The following is a 20817-nucleotide window of genomic DNA, read 5'->3' on the forward strand; positions in this document are numbered from 1 at the left end:
GAACCCTTATCATGGAACACAAATGAGAAAAACAACAACCAATTCATTAAATAACTCTACTGAAATCGGCATACATATTAATTGCTGTATTTGGATAATAATATTAATAATGATAATAATAAATGGCATACGTCGATTCAAAATTACAACCAATATGTATATGTCAAACAAAGACGGAGCGGACATATCGTTCAACGCCACATATGTGCTTAGTCATGTGCCTTGATGTAATCTATGAACACAGGTGACAGATATATGCAGTAATACTTTGAAAACACGGCCCAATCTAAACAAGCATTTTATCTGTCTACAGATAGTTAGCAAGCATCTCTGCGATGAAAGCTTATAAAAAAAGTTTCCTTTCGTGTGTGTTTTATTTGAGGAATCGGACTTTTAGAATACAACTGCAGATAAACTGACCACCATATAACTTTTTATTACGGTTGTAAAGGGCGCGTCCATTTTCAGATCAGTTCACATGCCATCATTAAGGTACTGATAGGATTAAATTACAACTATTACAGCGCCCATGAGTCTAGTCCCAATCTATTTTAAAGTATTTTCCACGTCTTCTTTTGGTGATCATTGGCTTAGATTTAGGTTTCTCTCTACAGTTGTTACATACTTCTTAAACTTGGACCAGCATGAGGCGAAATTGTGTGCATTTCCAACAAGCTTGATGGTGGAATATTGATATACCTAAATTATTCTTGTATGTACTAGGACTGAAATTTCTTTATATGTGATATCAGGGAAATAATGCGCTGCTTAAAGCAAACAGCTGTCTGAAAAAGCTGCTTCCGTGTGATTGAATTTTTTCAAAGTACACCAATCGTAGCAGTAATTATAATAGGGAAAATGAGAATTGCCAGCGTGAACACTAATGACTTCAGTAAGTGCAATAAATGAATTATAAAGTATCAAAACACGGAACGAAGTTTTATTGCTGTGAACAGGATCAAAAGGAGCCAGCATTGTTTTGAGAAATGTGCAACTGAAGGAAGGCCGTGCTCTTGTAATACCAAAAGGACACCAACAAATCCTGTACTAAAATAAAGGAATTTAGAATTGCTTTAGAAACACATAGCATATAAAAGATCCTTTGAAATAGGCAGGCTAAAATCTGTGAGAAAGAACCTGAGGAAAACCACATAAATGTTTTCTTTAAAATTCGAACCCTATGGAAAAGTTTGCACCTGTAGAGCGGAACCATAGGCATTTTTGATGCTGATATAAAAGCATTTGTTTTCTCTTTAGGGTATGTGCATTATGATTTGTCTGTCTGTGTGTATTTTGGCGACAGTGCACAGTGGGTAATTTTCTCATTCATGCGTGTCCGAAAGTGAAAAGTATGACCCATGGCACGTTGTTTTTGTTTACAGTTTAGCCTATCGAAACGTGCAAGCTATCCTATGATAAAATGTTCCACCTTGAGGTTATGTTTGAAGATACATTAGGTTAACATGTGATTCAGTAGGATTTGGACACAAAGGAAGTTTCAGTACTGATAAAGAAATGTAGACTCTATGCAGGGATGATAACTGTTATATCTGCCATAACGACTGTCAGAGCTAGATACTGTATATACTGTATTGAGACACATTTGTTGAATATCTCATTTATTTGCACACAATTATTAATTCTAAACAATTGTGGAACAATATTTCGTGCACTATTTATCTTCAAGTGTAAGTCTTGTTATAATTCAGGTTGTTACAGCATACATTCCTCTGAAACATTCAGGGGGCCACGAGTGGCCGAGTGGTCTAAAGCGCTCTCCGTTACGGATCACTGCCATCTCACCTCTGTCTGCGTGGGTTCGAGTCTCGGATTCAGCCAGTGTGGGTATGTGAGAAAGCTTGCCAGTAGCTTCTCGAGGATCGGTGGTTCTTTCCTGGGATTTCCCGGGTTATTCCTCCACCATTAATACTGGCCGCCATGTATAGCCTATCGTGTGCTGAAAAATGGCGTTAAGCCCTACATCATCGTCATCTGAAAAATTCCTTTCTTAACCAGAAGCAGTAATGGTGGATTTTCTTTATTATGCTTCAAGTTGTGACATCATACTTCTAAATCTAACTAATTTAATCGAATTGTCTTATTAACGATGAACTATGTCAGCTAGAATATGTCATCATTTTCAAACTGTCACTTGACCAATCCGCTGGCCTCGGATGCGGGAGGTTGCGTGTTCGAATCCCTGCCAAGTCCTGTTAAAGACTTATAACAATGTTACTACCAGCTGCCCGACTAGACGCTCGGCATTAGGAGGTTAGTGTTAGGCCTGGTGATTTGATAATGTGACTGGGTGGGACATGATGCTACATGTCTGCGGCATGATGCCCCAGTGCTAGACATCACTATAAACTGCCATACTGCAGATATCATATCGATATGACTGAAAAATTGTTACAGCAAGTAAGCAACGTTAAAAGTCCATATCACACACACTCAAACATTCACTTCAGTTCACGTATTTGTCGCGTTTACTAATTTTATTAGAGGTTTTTTAATTGAAAAAAGAAAAACACAAATGAATGAATTAAGTAATGAATTCAACAAATAATAATTTTAATTATTCGAATAATAAGTAAAATTATATTCAGTACACTTGTGAAAGTCACATCAACTAATGATATAAAAGATATAAACTATTTTGTCATTCAAAATGGTTATTGTATTCACAATATACACGAGATATTAGAAGAATAATTTTGCTGCACATACATACATACATTAATACATACATACATATATCCATCCATCCATCCATACATACATACGTACCGCTCCGGTGGCCTAGTGGTTAGAGCGTCCGCCTCGGATGCGGGAGGTCGTGGGTTCGATCCCCGGCCGAGTCATACCAAAGACTTACAAAAACGGTACTAACAGCTGCCTCGCTTGGCGCTCAGCATTAAGAGGTTAGTGTTAGGACTGGTCGGCCCGGTGTCAGGATAATGTGACTGGGTGGGACATCATGCTACATGTCTGCAGCATGATATCCCAGTGATAGACATCACTATAAACTGTCACATTGCAGACATCGTAGCGATATGACTGAAAAATTGTTAAAGCTACGTTAAAAAATCCAAATCACATCACATCACATACATACATACGCAAATAAATAACTACTCTAAAATTCGCCATTAACGAATTCCAGTGTGTTTCAACATATTCGCAATAAAGGATGCCGTTTAATACATAGCAACGTGTTTATTACAAGGAAATTGAAAAGCAGAGAAAATATAATAAGGACAACGTCTGCTGAAAGAACGTGTAACACCATTATCTATATAATCATTTTTATTTTATTTTATTGAATTCATTTATGAAGTTGGCAATCGTAAAGATCATCAGTTATTTTTTTTATGATAAACAGCATACAGGAAAAATTTCCCAAATAAGTTACACGATGTAACAGCGGAAATAAATCTATATTTCAACAATTTAGTTAGAAAATATCGTATCGCAATAAAATTTTTAAATTTTACATTCCAATTTCAATAAATGGAGGGAAAAAATCATAATGCCAATACTGCTTTCTTGTTTGGAATGATATATTGAGGGGTTACATGAAACTGGCATGGGTGATTTTCATTTAAATTTTGGAATAGGATGGTTGGGTTCTTACTAAACTTTCCCGCACGATCAGCTTATGAATTCGGGCAAAATACTTAAAACAAAGTTAGATTTTTCTTTTCTACTCTTTATTTTTTTTGATTTTGAAAGTGTGTGCCAGGAAGATATTTCTTAATTCCAGTCAGTAGCCATTTATTAGGAGCGACGTCATAATGCATGGTATTCACGAAACTTTAGGGTAGCACATATTAGGTGCATAAAATGGATCCTCCCTAATTTATAAACATAAGGAATTCGTGGAATATAATAACGTATAAGTGTTTAGTAATTTGAGGAATAATTATTTGTGCTAGGAATGGTGTGAAGTAACACTAAAGCGAAGTAAGATCATGCAAGTGCGAAGCCCGGGTGGTTGTTAGCTGAAGGAAGAAAGTTAGTTGTGCTTTTCGCGCGTTTAAGAACCCGTCAGTCGACAACAACTGTTATCTTGAAGTCCTTGGAAAATGGGAAATATAAACTTAAACCAAACTCACGCTGGTGTTGTTTCGGGCGATTGGTTTTGTTTCAATTTTCATTTTTCTTTTTTTCTTTTTTTTTTTTTTTTGTTGTATTTTTTTGTTGTTGATTCGCTCGTTAGTGCGACCTCTTGCTGTTACAATAACTTATGAAACGTAATCATCATGATTAAGGCGTCATTGCTTATTTGCTTTGATTCGGGTGCAACTGGTTAATCTAGTGTTTCAAAGAACATATTCGAAACAGAAATGTTTTTATTTTTTATTGTAATAAAGAAATTTGGAAGTGTTGGAGGTGTCGCCTTTTAAATTCAGTCTTTCTCGGCTCAGACACATGCAATCGGTACCATAATTTATAGGGACATATCCAGACCATGTGCACAGGGCCGGATCAGGTCATGTGTGTGTGTGGGGGGGGGGGGGGGTAGGTTCAAAATTTAAAAAGGGCCTTGACTTTCCTCGAAAGAGTACCAAAACAAAAGTCTGTCTATTTACTCTTAGTGTGCGTAGTACCTAATAAACGTACGCAAGAATAAAATGATGGTCAAATTTCAAATGACAAGCGAATCTTGGTTTGTGTATGTAAGGTGAGGTGTGCGGTGGTTATTTGAGGGAGTTTCCGGAAATATAAGTGTAGACAGTCCATGTAATACATCCCGGTAGTGGGCACCACTTACAGAGCCACTTTGGGAAATGGAAAGTACTTTTGTAATTTTGGGACTATAATGTGTTTATCTGTTTATCCCAGACTGATGCATTCATGTGTAAAACATCGTGGGTTAATTTTACTCGTTTAGTACAGACCTTGATTTTCTGTAAATTGCTATTTCTCATATAATTGTAAATGTAACATTTTCTCCTTTGGCTGCCAAAGTAAAACCCCATGATTTTTTATTGGCTTGTCGCCATACTTTCATATATTTGACCTAAGACTCCCTCACAGGAACCTCAAGGTTGTGATCAAACATAGCTACATTTCTACTCAGCAGTTTAGGAGGAAATGAGATCACGGAGAGAAGGACGGATGGGAAGACAGATGAAGGGTTTTACAATATCCACTAGGTCAAGCGTAGGGACAAATATCGAACGTCAAAGAAGCACATTTTTTTTTAACAATTATAAAAACTATTAGCGTTGTACATTGTTCCAACCTGTTAGTCTCATTTCTAAACTGTTATGGGTGGGGAGCAGTGTGCCGCTCACTGCCAACATAAAGTACATAAGACAGTTTAGTAGAATAATTTCTTTCACATTCGTGATACAAACTTTTAAAACTTGTCGAGAGAAATTTCATTACCTATTCTTTTAAACAGCAAAGTAAGAATAGCAGGTTGCTGCTATTATAATTTTTGCCACAAAAATGTTTTCTAAGAATGTACCCCCTTAAAAATGCTACATATACGACCTGCATTTACAAATGAAAAACAACACTGAGAACATTGAGTCAGAAGTGGGAGGATTTATTACAATTCAAATACTAAATTTTTATCAACGTTATTATTATTATTATTATCAAAAGTTTTGTCACCTGTTACACATCGTTACATTTCTTGATATATATGTTTTAGATACTTTCGTACTTTATGAAAAATTGAATTTGTTGTGGGAGATACAAGACGATGAGCAGCCATTTTTCGGAAGAAAAGAAAATTTGGCAGATGTAACTGCGCTGATGGAAATTTGGAGTCAGTATTTTTATTATTGATTTCCTTGGAATTTCGTTTCAATTAAGAAAACATGTATGCCTTATATGCACCACAAACCCCACATACAGTGACGACCCTGTTGGCAGCAACGTAACCCACTGGCACAGCAAATTCCCTGAAAGTAGAAGTGAGAGTACAAGTAAACAGTAATAGTAGTAGTAGTAGCAGTAGGATGACAGAGGTACCGTGGATGAGATCATGGGAATGGTATAAAATATGATGTTGGCAGTGTTGTTGGTTGACATGTGTTGTGTGGTGGAAGTAATAGTAGTAGTAGTAGTCGAAGCCGTTGACTCTTTGTCGTACAAATACATTAGTACTTCGGTTTCTCTATTTGTAATTGATGTTGTTATAGTAATCTAGAGAATCTTTGTTGGCCATCATACTGTGTCAAAAAGAAAAGTGAATCAAGATGATGCTGTCTAGTGGTGTCATTGGTAATAACTGTTTTTGGTGCTTTTCAACAATAATGTTGCCTTGCCTACATACATACATACATACATACATACATACATACATACCAACGGACAGCCAATGGTGTAAACTTAAACTTAGAATAGGTTATCGAACCCGTCATCATTGATTGTAGAATAATATTTCCAAATAGGGTTAAGAGAACTTACATTAGTGTATGGGCAACATCTCCAGCCACCCGAAGAGTAACAGCATGGTTGAGTCCCTGGGCAGGACCATTTTGGGTCTGGACATGTCAAGCCAACGTCGCTACCTTTAGCCATGGAAGTGCTTAACTGTTTCATTTTAGGTAGTTCCTGTGGTTCCTCCGCCTGGTCATATAAATATTCAACAATGTTAAAAACATCTTCTGATGCAGTAGTAAACATGTTCAATGACCGAAAGCATGAGGTTATCTCCTAATTTAAAATCTGACAGTGAAATTTAGATTTATGACAGTTGCAAATGTGTGAAAGTCAAGGATGTTCATGAAATTTTGACGTCGCTCAACCTACCAAATTGTGTTACAGTATTGCTGTGGTGTGTTGTTGGTGATGTTGTCGATAGTAATTGTAATACTATCATGATTACCAATAAGAATATTAGTAATTGTTGTTCCTGTGTTGTAATGATAGTACTATTAAATGTTACTGTTGCAGTTATTGTTGCTATATTGTATATCTATTTATTTCTGGTAGTATATGCGTGGCAAAGACAATAGTGATACAAATAAGGTGTAGTACTTAACGCATCGTACAATAGTCACAACAGTAAGGCTCACTCAGACCGTGAGTATAGTCACTGTATGTTTATTAAAATACTTCATACAAAATGCCATTTATCTACACACCGAAAAACATTGTCCATTTTAAAGACAATTAACTGGTCGACACGGCCTATGGTAGTGCTAATTTTTACGAATAAAAAATATAAAAAATCATTTTTAGAATTGTTTCAAGAAATCTCACTACCTTCTCATTGAAAATAATAAGTGTACTTATTAATCACTTTTCTAAAGTTTGTTGAAAGAAAATAGAATGGTATTTATAGAATTTTTCTTTGTTTCGTATGGGCTTGCTCAAGAGTAATATTTTGAAACGAAAAATCCGACGATCGACCGAAAACATGAGCCATATAAACGACTTGTTTGTGGGTTTGTTCCAATAACTTGCTTGTTGTTTTTCTTTTAAGGCATTTTTCCAAGAATGTTGTGACTACAAGACTCTATAAAACAAAATAAATTTTCAAATATTCAAACTTTAGTATGTATTTAATGTATGCTATTAGCTGAATAATTCGTGCCATTATGTCAATCAACCTTACCTGGAACCTCCTTATTACAGTACTTACAAGACAAAAAATGAGTGCCACGCTTTGGGACCACAAACTGAAAAGGCCCTAAAAGCTGTGTTAAAATTTAGAGAATATAGATCAAATCAAGTTATCTTATTAGTGAAGACAATTATCAGGGTTACAAGCCAGTAAACGATTGAAATGTATTGCTTAGCAACGGTTGCTTAGCTTTGGATATCACACACCATCAAGGTCCTACATGCTGTAGAAAGTAGAGAATATAGAGTAATCCAGGTTTATTTTAATAGCAGCGACAAAAAACAGCTTTACGAGATATTAAGTGACTGCACAGAATTACATTGGACATGTCAGCTTTATGGGCCACGCATAGATTAGGTTCTACATCAGTGTTAAATGTCTCAAGTGTATAGAGTAATTCGAGTTTGACAAGTTGAAACGCATCATTAGAACTTAGCTCAAATACTAAAATCACATCACATTAAGTCAAGGGGAAATAATAAGCTTTGATACGTCATACAAGACTTTTTATGCAAATATGTGGACAGGTCATACTGAAAGTAGTGAAACTATCAATTCAGCATGGAGACTGAGATTACATTTTTTTTCACCAAATGCTATTTTTCAGGCAGAGAGCCAAGAACGTTATTTGATACATAGGTTACATGGCTAAACATTCGTGCCCATTAATTAACGTTAAAATAGTGCTGCAGTCTTTGGACAATTTCACAGGGAGGTAAATAAGTTTGGCACCAACGTTTGGCACCAGGATTACTTTATGTTGCATTTATTTTACTGTTTGATGCTCTCTCTCTCTCTCCCCCCCCCCCTTTTTTTCTCAGCCATGTACCGCTTAGAGTATGGTAAAATTTCTGTTAATATTGTGTTTTCAAGAAACATCGATCATGCATTGTACATTTTTGTCAGAATAATTGTGGACAAAAGTATTGATTTATATGAGAATATCTAATACCAATACTATTTATTTTGAGATCGTAACTATTTCAGATGCAATAATGCGGTAAGTAAGTTCGCCGAGGTATGCAGTAAAAGGAATGTGATAGCAACTTTTAGAATATTGAACATCATTCACGTTATTCGTTTGGACATTTAGGACACGGGATAGGTTACTGGCTATGAAATGTACACAAACGTTATTCGTTTGGACATTTAGGACACGGGATAGTTTACTGGCTATAAAATGTACATAAACGTTATTCGTTTGGACATTTAGGACACGGGATAGGTTACTGGCTATAAAATGTACATAAACGTTATTCGTTTGGACATTTAGGACACGGGATAGGTCACTGGCTATGAAATGTACGCGTACTGATCATTCCTTCATCATTAAATGCGGTATCTTAAACAACTCTGACACAGTAATCTAACCTTCTTTTACATGCATTTTACGCAATTCATTATATTTCTATGTTCATTACACTTAATTATCTTTATACTATTCATTTCCTTGACTAATTAATTTTAACAAACTGCTGTCAATTAATGATATAATTATTTACATACTTACTTTGACAAGGAATGTATTTGCCAATATGCACACCGCCAAAAGAACAAGCATCTGTAAATAGAGAAAGAATAGAAATGACTAAAAACCTACCAGTATACGTACGTGCAGACGTACTTGCAGTATATATATATATATATATATATATATATATATATATATATATATATATATATATGTATGTATGTATGTGTGTGTGTGGGTGTGTGGGTGGGTGTGTCAGAATCTGACAGGTGTTCTTTGGAGTGCTGCAGGCAGTAACAAAGCCTTCTAAGAACGTTTATTGTTTTTACATTTTACTAGCATACTTTATTTGGTTTGTGGAGCACAACGTGTTAAACACTTGTTCATGTAATTTTTTTTTTAAAGCAACATTTTATAATAATAATAATAGTAATAATAACAAACTAACTTTAACGAGGATAACACATTTGGTCATGGCTGACCCATCTGCGATGTGGTCCTCAGTTTTTGTAATAAAATAATAAAAATAGAAGTTCATGCACATAACCATGTATCGTCGCACACTCATTCGTACATAGTTGACATGAATGACTGTGTGTGACTATACTGGGAAACATACAAATATATATCAATTATGGATATGATTTTAAAGTTTTCTATTCAGAGCTTTTAATATGTCATTCCAGCTGGTCTAGAAGGAATTTCTTTAATGATATTTTAAAAGAAGCAAGGGAAGTTGAATTACGTATCCTCATTGGTAAGGAATTCCATACAGTGATTCCATTTAATACCAATGGTCGATGTCTGGTTAGCAATTTGTACTCACAAATGGCGAATTGTTTCCCCACATCTGTTTTGACAGCGAGATTATGTAATCTTTAAACTTCAAGCCTTGTTTTGAAGATTTAAATGTTTCTTCCTTTGTACAGGTCATATACTGTTGCATACCATTCTTCAATGTACACTCATTGTGTTCTGACTCTATGGTTGTTGATTGAATCGTAATGAAAATGATCATATCGACCGATAAAAATCAGTCTTTTAATACAAGAAATCAGTTTGTGATTATCATATTTTTTTATCAGTTTGCTTGTTTTGTATGATACTATATAATGTTTTGCACATATCAGTTTTTTCAAAGCAGTATTGATTTAATATAAATGTCCTACAATTATCGTCTCAGCTCAGCACGTAACACAGTTTTTCCCTTCTCATTTTAATAATTTTTCTCATAAATGTATTGTGCAGATTCTGAATAATCGGCATATGTGGTATGTTTCCTAACGATTCATTGTAATAAAAGAGGCTATGATGAACGGAAACATTTTGTTAGACCTCACCGATTATTCAACAATGCCTAATCACTACACAACTGGTGAGACAGGCTTGCTTAAGATCGGAATTGAGTGAATTTGTCTAAATTATTTGCGTTTGTTTCAAATTCTGGTCGGTGTATGATTATGAAGGAAAATTGCAACTTAACGTTGGGCACTATTTAAATGCTGTAACGCCATATAGAGCTGTTGTTACTCCAGAAAAAGGTTCAGATTTCGCTAGGGTATTACCTGATAAATGTCACTCATAAATTGTTTACTCTAGATCGTTTGCGAACTAGTACATTTTGTGAAGAAATATTCAGTATTACTCGATTAACAAATGAAACATTATAGAAACAATTATAAAATCATTCACATATTGATATACTTGCCTTGAATTCAGCAAAGAACTTTCGTTGCAATTTGCTCTAATTTTCTTCTAGCTTTGCAGCTCTTGTTCTGCTTTGTTTATTTTATACAGCGACAACCGCACCTATTTGTCGACCAATAAAAAATGTACATCATTTAAGCAAGTACGTCTGTGGTGTAATCAAGCAAATCTCTCTTGATTATGTAAGACTCAACTCTAGATTGAAGCTACAACACACACAATTTATCTCTTTGATGTATATATAAAGTATTTTTCGCTGAACGTCAATATGTCATTTAACTCTCTTCATACGGGTACCATTGATCTACATGTAAACAAGAAGTATGTTTATCTTTAAAATAACAAACTTCCTCGCTGTATTTATATTTCAAAACTAAAGATACAAAAATGACCTCGAAATAAATCATCTTTATATTTCATTTAACTCGAAACGAAATTATTCGTATAACCATGTATCATTTAACGAGAAGTATCACTAAAAGACTTAGAAGTTTACTTAAAAGAAACTTTAATCCGATAAGAGAATTTTTATGACTCGTTGCACCGACAATGTATATTGTTTAAAGAAATTATTCTTTCGAAAATTTGGTTCTGTAAACGTACAGTACGTAAATTTGTGCATTTAGTTTACTTTTGTATGTTTGCATTCAGCGTATTTGCTGTTTATACTTCTTTCAGTGGTATGCAAATTTGTAACAAGTACAACTTGCATAGCATGGCACATTAGAACAGATGCACACATAGCATGAATGTCTTAAAAATAAGCAGTCATACTCTCTCTGATTGTTACAAATGTTTCGAATATAATAAACACACACACACGCACAGATATATACTACTTGTTTTTCGATCGTTTTAATCTTTTTAAGATTTCTTACCTCTGTGTGACGTTGTTACAGTGGCTTTACCGAAACGATATATAAACCAGACCTAGTCTCTACGTTGAACTACTAACCAAATAGGTAATATCGATGAATTCCACTTCCATAACCAAATAGGTAAAATCGATGAATTCCACTTCCATAACCAAAAAGGTAAAATCGATGAATTCCACTTCCATAACCAAATAGGTAAAATCGATGAATTACACTTCCATAACCAAATGCATAAGCAGTACATATTCTCAATGACACTGGTAATCGTGTAAACGAATAGACACGTGGCTGTTAGTCATGCATTAACTGCCATTTAGAATTAAATTATATATTTCCAAACTTCTCATTAAATAAAATATGTTGTAGGATATTTGTTTCTAAATTCTTTTCTTAAAGTATATATATATATATATATATATATATATATATATATATATATATATATATATATATATATGACAAGTACATGTGTGTGTGTGTGTGTGTGTGTATGTGTGTGTGTGTGTGCGTGTTTGTAAAAGGCGCGAAGCGGGGACATCATTGTGAATACACCAACAGACCGGGGACACACCTCGAAACAGGGACTATCCGTTTTTTAATGTCGGCTCAAATGGAATGCCAAGACCTTATTGAATGATACAAACCTTAAAATAAGCATATTTGGACATGTCCCCATTTTGTTGGCATTTTATCACATCATGCTATACACAACAATACACACGTCCCACTCGAATCAAAGCCTAGTGTGTATCAGTCGGAAAACTGCGTCCGCGTTAACGCTGTAAAAATTCACACCGTTATGCTGTCGGCTTGCGCACTTTGCTTCCAAATCACTGACCGAAGATGCTATCAAGAAGAGCTGACAGGATTTAAATCATTTATATAAACATAGACAAATATATATGATATATTTTCTATTTTAACACAGAGAGCAATATCGATATACATGTTTATTAATGGGTAGTCCAACGTTCATAACACATTTTGCCAAATAAATCGAGAACCAAGAAAACTGAATAAAAGGTTTCATGCAGATATTATGCACGGTTTTTACGATGGACAAGAGATTCTAGAAATTCACCTGTGCTTGTATATTTTTTTCTCCTATTTGACTCTGAGCCATGCACATTTTGATAAGAAATACACTGGAAAATATCAACATTGATTTTAATTCATGCAAATGTGGGTAGAAGCATAATAACGAACAGTTTACATGGTAACCAAAACATAATACCATTTCTTTCTTCCAATTAACCGCATTAGAGGTAACTGCGACGAGTTAAAATTGAGCCAGTAGGAAATAAAAATAACTTTTGTAATTGCTTGTACATGGCACCAGTTAAGGCGCTGAAAATACAAGATTTTATACTTAAATTTAGTGTTTCTCGATGTATCATAAATGTGCATGCTGGCTGAAGTATCAATAATGTGAAAGAAAACAATCAGATAAATTTTGTTTGACTCAGAGGTAAATTATCCAATATTTCACAGTCTATTCTCGTTTAGTCAATACCTTTTTTATTTTATCTCTCTCTCTCTCTCGGCCTTTCGGCTTCGTTACTTATGGCTATCGTTCTTCCTTCTTGCTAGCCTCATTTCTTTCTGGCCGTAAGTCCCTTGTTTTCCCCTCTTACTAAGGACCCATTGATAACATTCGTCAATTTTTCTCTAATCAATCAATGACCACAAAAACGCAACATTAAATGTACAACTGACTTCACTAAGCGAAAGGCAGAACATTAATAATGTTACATACAAGAGGTCTCTTTAGTGAACGAATGAAACAAACTACTGTATAATAATTTTCCTCTAATTAATGCATGACCAACAATATCACAACTACATATTTACATCACAACTTCACAATTGCCTGCCTACGTCACAAATGCATTGTTTCTCCTTAATACATTTCCGTAACGTAGCGGCGGTACTTAAGTACCATAAAATACAAATCACACTCAAAGACCAAATACCGGGAACTATTTTTCCTACGCTACCTTATGTCAGTCAAATCATGATTTTAAGCCTCATTTCGCCTGTAACTCTACAACATATTTACTATCATAGTAAGAATAAAAGGCGTCTCCAGATAACGGGACAGTCTCAATCATTCAATTGAATTGTACGATTTACCAGTCTCTATCATGAATAATGCACATGGCGTCACACAATCAGTCCACACAATCAGATTTTAATAGAGACTATTTGGCGATAGGAACACTTATGCGGCTCTGACCTGAGCTCACTAAACAAAACCATGCCATCATACAAAATAAACTTTTGGTGTGTTTCCTATTGAAGAGATCTTATCATGCATTGGTTTATTAATGAAGGGGACTGCACTAAAGTGGCAAATTTTTGTACATCAAAAAATAAAAATGTGTTATTGTGTGAGACACTTTAAATTCTAAACCGTAGTCTTGTCAATAAAATTATTTTAACTGAAGATTGGCATGCAGATCTTTGATTATTTTATTTTAGAATAAGGGACACATTCTCTGTATTTTCACACAATTCTGACAATTAAACTTCTTCAAACTCCTGGACACCATTTTTACTTATATATACAACAAATATTATATAAAGATTCAACATGATAATTTTAATTTAGTTGATTAATGTGGATGGGAATTATATGTATCAGGTGAGATTACTGCAATATTTAGATTGAATTGATTTATATTAAGTATCAAAATACATACTTATTGAATGTCCCACATTTGATTGTATAATTTCTAACACTGTGTATATGTGTGTGTCCCCATTCTGTATATGTGTGTGTCCCCGTTCTGATGGCAAAGATTATCATACAGTGTTTCTTGGAAATCAACCACAGATCAATTAGAAATGACATGCATGTATCAAATGCATATTAAAATAGATCTATATCGCTCAAAACTTGTTAAATAAAAATGTCCCCGTTTTTATGGTAAAATCAATTGTCCCAGTTTTGTTGGTTTTACAACTGTGTGTGTGTGTGTACGCTGTATCAATGATATACCAGGAGATATATACATTTGTCATTAAAAGGAAACGAGACTTGGCACGTTTTTAATGAACAATTTATACAACGAGCAGTATTTCATTGATACAGCGTACATATTATACATATATTTTATTTATATCAAATGCACATATTTGCGCTTTGAATGGAGTTACGATATGCTCCGGGTAACTGTGTATTGACTGAGTGAATGAAATCCTCACATCCCCACGAGTCTGTCCGCTATAAAATGTAGTTTTACGATTTTTCTTGTTGTTCACACTCACATATGCACATTATTAAGTCAATTGTTTTCTTTTTGAGTTTTGTATTTTATTGACATTTATTAAATAAATATAAGACACACTATTGATTTAACCATGAAATATAGTTTTCATGAAAAAAGTCGTGCACTACAAACACGGTTGGTTAACTTCATATACACTGAACCTGAGCTGTCAGGCAATCACGTACTGGCGTATGGAAATTAGCGTGAAATAGAAACTAAGCGAAATGTCGAACCAACAAGAGGTAATTAAAATATTTTAATAAATTGCCAGTTCATCTAAGTAATTATTCTGCTTTAATTAACATTTATAAAGACTGTAAAATTCTCTCTCTCTCTCTCTCTCTCTCTGGACGGATTGACTAAATTTTACCATCATTGATAGGTCCAGGGTTATTGTCGTATATTGTCGTATGACACAAGCGAAAACCCCAATGCTCGCATTTTCATCGATTTTCGCCCGTATCTAGCTACGATAATCGCCGTGGGGGGGGGGGAGAGTTCGCCCATTATAATATGTTTAAGAACGCTACATAATGTGTTTCTCATAACCGACCAATTGAACATATAGGATAGGCCTAGTGTCGACTGGTTATTGCAACTATGTATCATTGCTATTATGAACACTGTAGATAGATCCTAAGGAAAGCGTTAACATACCGTTACGACGAACCAGATTACTTTAGATTACTTGGTACAAGTTCAGTTTTAATGTTTTCGTCCAGTGCAATATGTTTTTCTCTCTTACTCCATACATACATACATACATACATACATACACATGGAGGTAAGATATAGATATGTAAACGACTGACCAAAATTGATATACATATGAATGAATATAAACAGATACGACATGGATTAAAAGACAATACATGGAGACGAATGGCGGAGGCTGAATAGATATAGAGGGTCACGGAGCAGCAGTCAAAAGCAAAAAAGCTATAGAAGAGAGATACATACCAGACCAATGTCGAACGATATGCCACCAGCGACGGCAATTGTCCTTGGATGGCCCGTATAACCCTTTTATACAATGTTTGATCCGGGAGTCAGGGTGTGTGTCGGAAACACTTACCAGCTTTATTAAGCTTCTTAAGATATTTGTTGAAACTTTCATAAGGACCAATTCAAAGCCACCAGGAGCCATACGAAGATTTATTTGTAAGCAACTCATGTTTATCCACAACACACATAACATGAAGAAAATTTATTTTCTCCAGAAGGTAAATTATTATTGATGGCGGTAGAAATGAAAAAGAACAATAAATTTCAGAATCAATGAGTGGTATGAAGTAGCAACCTAATATAATGCCGTATATTTTCTAATAAATATAAATAATTGTCTGTTTCACACGATCTTAGCATGTTTATAAAACAAAAGGCTTGTATCATACGAGACTCATTTTATGAATGGAGAAACTATTAGATTTCATAAACTGATCAGAATAATAACAAATATCGAACGTTAAAATAAGCTGCAATAACCTCCCTTTACAAAACACCAATCACTTCAAATTATTGACGTTGAACATAACATCTCTTGGACAAAATCCTACTCTGGATATATTTACTTTGTAAATCTTTATAATAATCTATATATCAAAGACGTACTTGAGTAAAAAGAAAGCACGATGATTGTTTTGGGTCAAACGTCAACGATCAAGGTCGCCGTGACAACAAGCAGAAACATGGTTATAACACAACATATACATCAAAAACCTCCAATGAATTCTGTTGATAACTTGCACATGCGGAAAGGAAAAAAATGTTGATTTGTGTGTATAAAATTCAAAGATCAATGTCACTGTGATGGAAGAAAGATAATAGTTTACGTACACTTCTTTCAGTTCTCAACCATATATATTTATCAAGGTTGGAGGTCTTGCACTTAAGGCATGGACGACGCCTATTATTTTGTATTTATAATATAAAAGAACCCACAAGCTCGTGGTGGATGAAAGGAAAGGTTCTTGAATATGTTTTATCGTAGAGTCATCTTTTGAATGGCATGCACTTAGAATAATAAAGACGTCTGTATTATCTGAAGTCTTGAAGTCTAATGACAGAACCATGGCTATATTCCTAACAAATATAGAATCGTTTCTGCTCAGTATGTTCAGGTCAACACCGCATATCTTGACAAAAGTCCAAGTCTTTTCACAAACTGGTAAAAAAATCTCAAGAGCCAACCGTGTCCAACTTGATCATACAAAGAAGACAATTAAGATAGACGTGGGTGTATAATGTATCGATGACGGTACTCTTGGTTAGTAACGTTTCACTTGATAATATTTTGCTGCGTCTGTCACAGAGCCTACGATTAAATTTTCTAACGTGACATTCCGTATAACCTAATATTTGTTAAAACTGATATACTAGCCTAGTTTGCAATTAACTATTTTTGAAAATAGGAACAAAAGCATATTTTTGCCATAAATGATTTATTTGAAACACACAGACGTACACATATATCTACATAATTTAGCATAAACTTTTCTTAACGAATATACGATACATTTCGATACAAGACATCATTTCTGAGATTTATGAACTTGTCGATTCTGGGCTCTCTTTCGGTTTCTTTTGTGAATAAGTATTATGGATATGAGTGAACGTAGAACACATATAACTCTTGGTTAAATGTGTGCCACGAAAGTAGTGCTGCAGTTACTGAAGAAAATTTTATGCAGATGATCAGTGAGCTCCAGGTCAAAAAGAAAGACAGTCAAGATAAACCATCCTGAACAGACTGAAAATGTAAGGGACCTCCAGACAGATAAATGATAAAATCAGATGGGAAGAAAATCATTACTGGAAGTAGAGAAAAACAAAATGTGCATCCATATGAAGTAACTGACGGTCAATAGCCAGGACCATGTACTAACAGTAAAGTAACTGACCGTCAATAGCCAGGACTATGTACTAACAGTAAAGAAACTGATGGTCAATAGCCAGGACTACGTACTAACAGTAAAGTAACTGACGTTCAATAGCCAGGCCCATATACTAACAGTAAAGTAACTGACGGTCAATAGCCAGGACTATGTACTAACAGTAAAGTAACTGATGGTCAATAGCCAGGACCAGGTACTAACAGTAAAGTAACTGACGGTCAATAGCCAGGACCATGTACTAACTGTAAAGTAACTGATGGTCAATAGCCAGGACCAGGTACTAACAGTAAAGTAACTGACGGTCAATAGCCAGGACCATGTACTAACAGTAAATTAACTGACGGTCAATAGCCAGGACCAGGTACTAACAGTAAAGTAACTGATGGTCAATAGCCAGGACCATGTACTAACAGTAAAGTAACTGACGGTCAGTAGCCAGGACCATATACTAACAGTAAAGTAACTGACGGTCAATAGCCAGGACCATGTACTAACAGTAAAGTAACTGACGGTCAATAGCCAGGACCATGTACTAACAGTAAATTAACTGACGGTCAATAGCCAGGACCAGGTACTAACAGTAAAGTAACTGATGGTCAATAGCCAGGACCATGTACTAACAGTAAAGTAACTGACGGTCAATAGCCAGGACCATGTACTAACAGTAAAGAAACTGACGGTCAATAGCCAGGACCATGTACTAACAGAAAAGAATAGATGGCATTTTATGACAGTGGATTATAATAGTGAAATGATTAAGTCTGCGTACGCAATTTATTTTCACCGCTAGGACTAATTTGGAAGATCATTGTGTTAACTGTCATGACTGAGTTTGTCTGAAATACTATACAATGTGTGTGTGTGTGTGTGTGTGTGTTTGTGCGTGCGTGCGTGCGTGTGTGTGTGTGTGTGTGTGTGTGTGTGTGTGTGTGTGTGATTTCCAGACATCATCGCTTAGGAATTAGCCTACGTTGAAGAGAATTGGTACCACACGTTACGCATCAGAATGGTTTACTGCTAATGCAGATAGAAACGTATTAACTTTTCGAAATATTATCATCATCAAACAACTGTTAAAAGATCAGTGCCATGCTCCGCCAAATGATTGCAGATTTGCATAATTGCAGGTATTGAGATATTTCGTTTTGTCAATACGGTAGCTTACACAGTATTACAATTGTATTACTACTGTATCTTTGTTACTTTTCTGTTCTATTTTATGATCTTGTATTATTCTGAATTTGTTTAATCTGATGTAATCTCTTTTTAAAGAGGAAATAAAGTCAGTCAGTCAGTCATACATGCATGCATGCATGCATGCATACATACATACATACATACATACATACATACATACATACGTACATACATCCTGGAATACATGCATAAATACATACATACATACATACATACATACAGACATACATACATACATACATACATACATCCTGGAATACATACATACATACATACATACATACATACATACATACATACATACATACATATCAATCATCCTCTTAATCCTTACTTATCAACACCTGCTCACCTACTCACCTCACACCTTTACATGTAAACGAGGCGGTATAACGTATCATTTAAATCCCTTATCGACAAAATTAAATTCATTATCTCAATTACCACCCGATAAGCCCCATTATTAAGCAAAACTCTATGCCTTCATCTATCACCCTCAGATTATGGTAGGGAATTCGATAGTAGGTGCCTGGGCGCTGGATAGTGTATAACTTTGTGTTGGTACACATACGTGGTTCGTGAACAGAAGATAGCTAAAGTAAATTTAGTCTGGGATCTAGATATTAGATAGCTAGGAATTCGATAGTATATAACTAGTTGGTAAATTGCATTTAACTCTGGTGATGGTAGCAGATTATTAGTTGGTGGAAAGTAGATTACTGTGTACTGGATTGCATATAATTGGCATGAGGATATTAAATAAATTGGTTCTGGATAGTGGATAATGGGGTGTTGGCAGTAGATAACTAGTTGGTAGATGGTAGATTACTGGCTACTGAATAGCAAATAATTTATGGATAGTGATGGATAATATATAGCTTGTTATTGATGGTAGATAATTGGCTGAAGTTTAGTAGGTCCCTGGTTGGTGGATATAAGATAATTTGATGTTGATAGCTACAGATTGGTTTGATTAATAGTATATATCTGAGCTCTTCATACGAAACAACTGGATGATGATAGTGTATAAGTGACTAGTGGATATCATATAATTGGTTGTTGGATAGTAGATAATGAGTTGGTGGATATTAGAAAAGTGGATGATGGATACTAGATAATTGAAGTTTATTCGGGATCTGGGATTTCTAAGTAGAGAGCCGGAATTTAACCCTCTCTCTCTTTATGTCCCACACAAACACGCATACACGCATGCTTTTTTGGTGCGTGCTTGATGGTTTTCGTGAACGGAGAAAATGAATTGAACGTAAGAAAGAGGGTAGGGATATATTTGATGGAAACAGATATGATAGGATAGAGCCAAACAAAAATAGACAGGAGGGAATGTTATTGTATTTTTCTTTAAAATAGTAGGTTAGGGACATTATAGCTGGAGAAAGGCTTATGAATATTGGTTTAATTTAGAAGGGATTTAAATTATATTTTATACACCTTCTTTTCTCTTTCAAACACAATCACCACTTTTGTAAATAGTAAAGACAACATTTCTGCTCAAGTGCAGATCGTCACATCATGCCACACTGTCACAGATGATAATTTCTTTTCCAGCGTTAATAACGGATATATTTTATCGTGTGTAATCTAAAGTGTGATAGTTTTTGTCAATTATAGTACCACAAGATGAATTAAATCAGGTATTAACATGGTAAAAGAAAAATTTAATTATATATTTTTTACCAAAGTTGCTCTAGAATTGAATTTTAGAGGATAAAGCTCACTCCTATGCACAACACGCTCACCCCAACCGCTTTTCGCAAATTCATCTCATTTTCATATGCTGTACATATAAATACAC

General features: G+C 34.9%; 1 protein-coding gene across 1 annotated transcript in view; it reads right to left on the minus strand.

Moving 5' to 3' along the window:
- Positions 1 to 5541: 5541 nt before the first annotated feature.
- LOC149776179 (progranulin-like) overlaps positions 5542 to 20817 on the minus strand; it is a 225217-nt gene continuing 209941 nt past the window's right edge. The window contains exons 2-4 of the mRNA XM_089942490.1: positions 9099 to 9149; positions 6427 to 6588; positions 5542 to 5918 (exon numbers count right to left, since the gene is read on the minus strand). Of these exons, the coding sequence (XP_089798616.1) occupies positions 5844 to 5918; positions 6427 to 6588; positions 9099 to 9149 (288 nt within the window). The 3' untranslated portion in view covers positions 5542 to 5843. The remainder of the gene's footprint in view (positions 5919 to 6426; positions 6589 to 9098; positions 9150 to 20817) is intronic.

The sequence above is a fragment of the Sinohyriopsis cumingii genome, chromosome 18, assembly GCF_028554795.1.
Source record: "Sinohyriopsis cumingii isolate HCF-2022 chromosome 18, ASM2855479v2, whole genome shotgun sequence".
Classification (NCBI taxonomy): Eukaryota; Metazoa; Mollusca; class Bivalvia; order Unionida; family Unionidae; genus Sinohyriopsis; species Sinohyriopsis cumingii.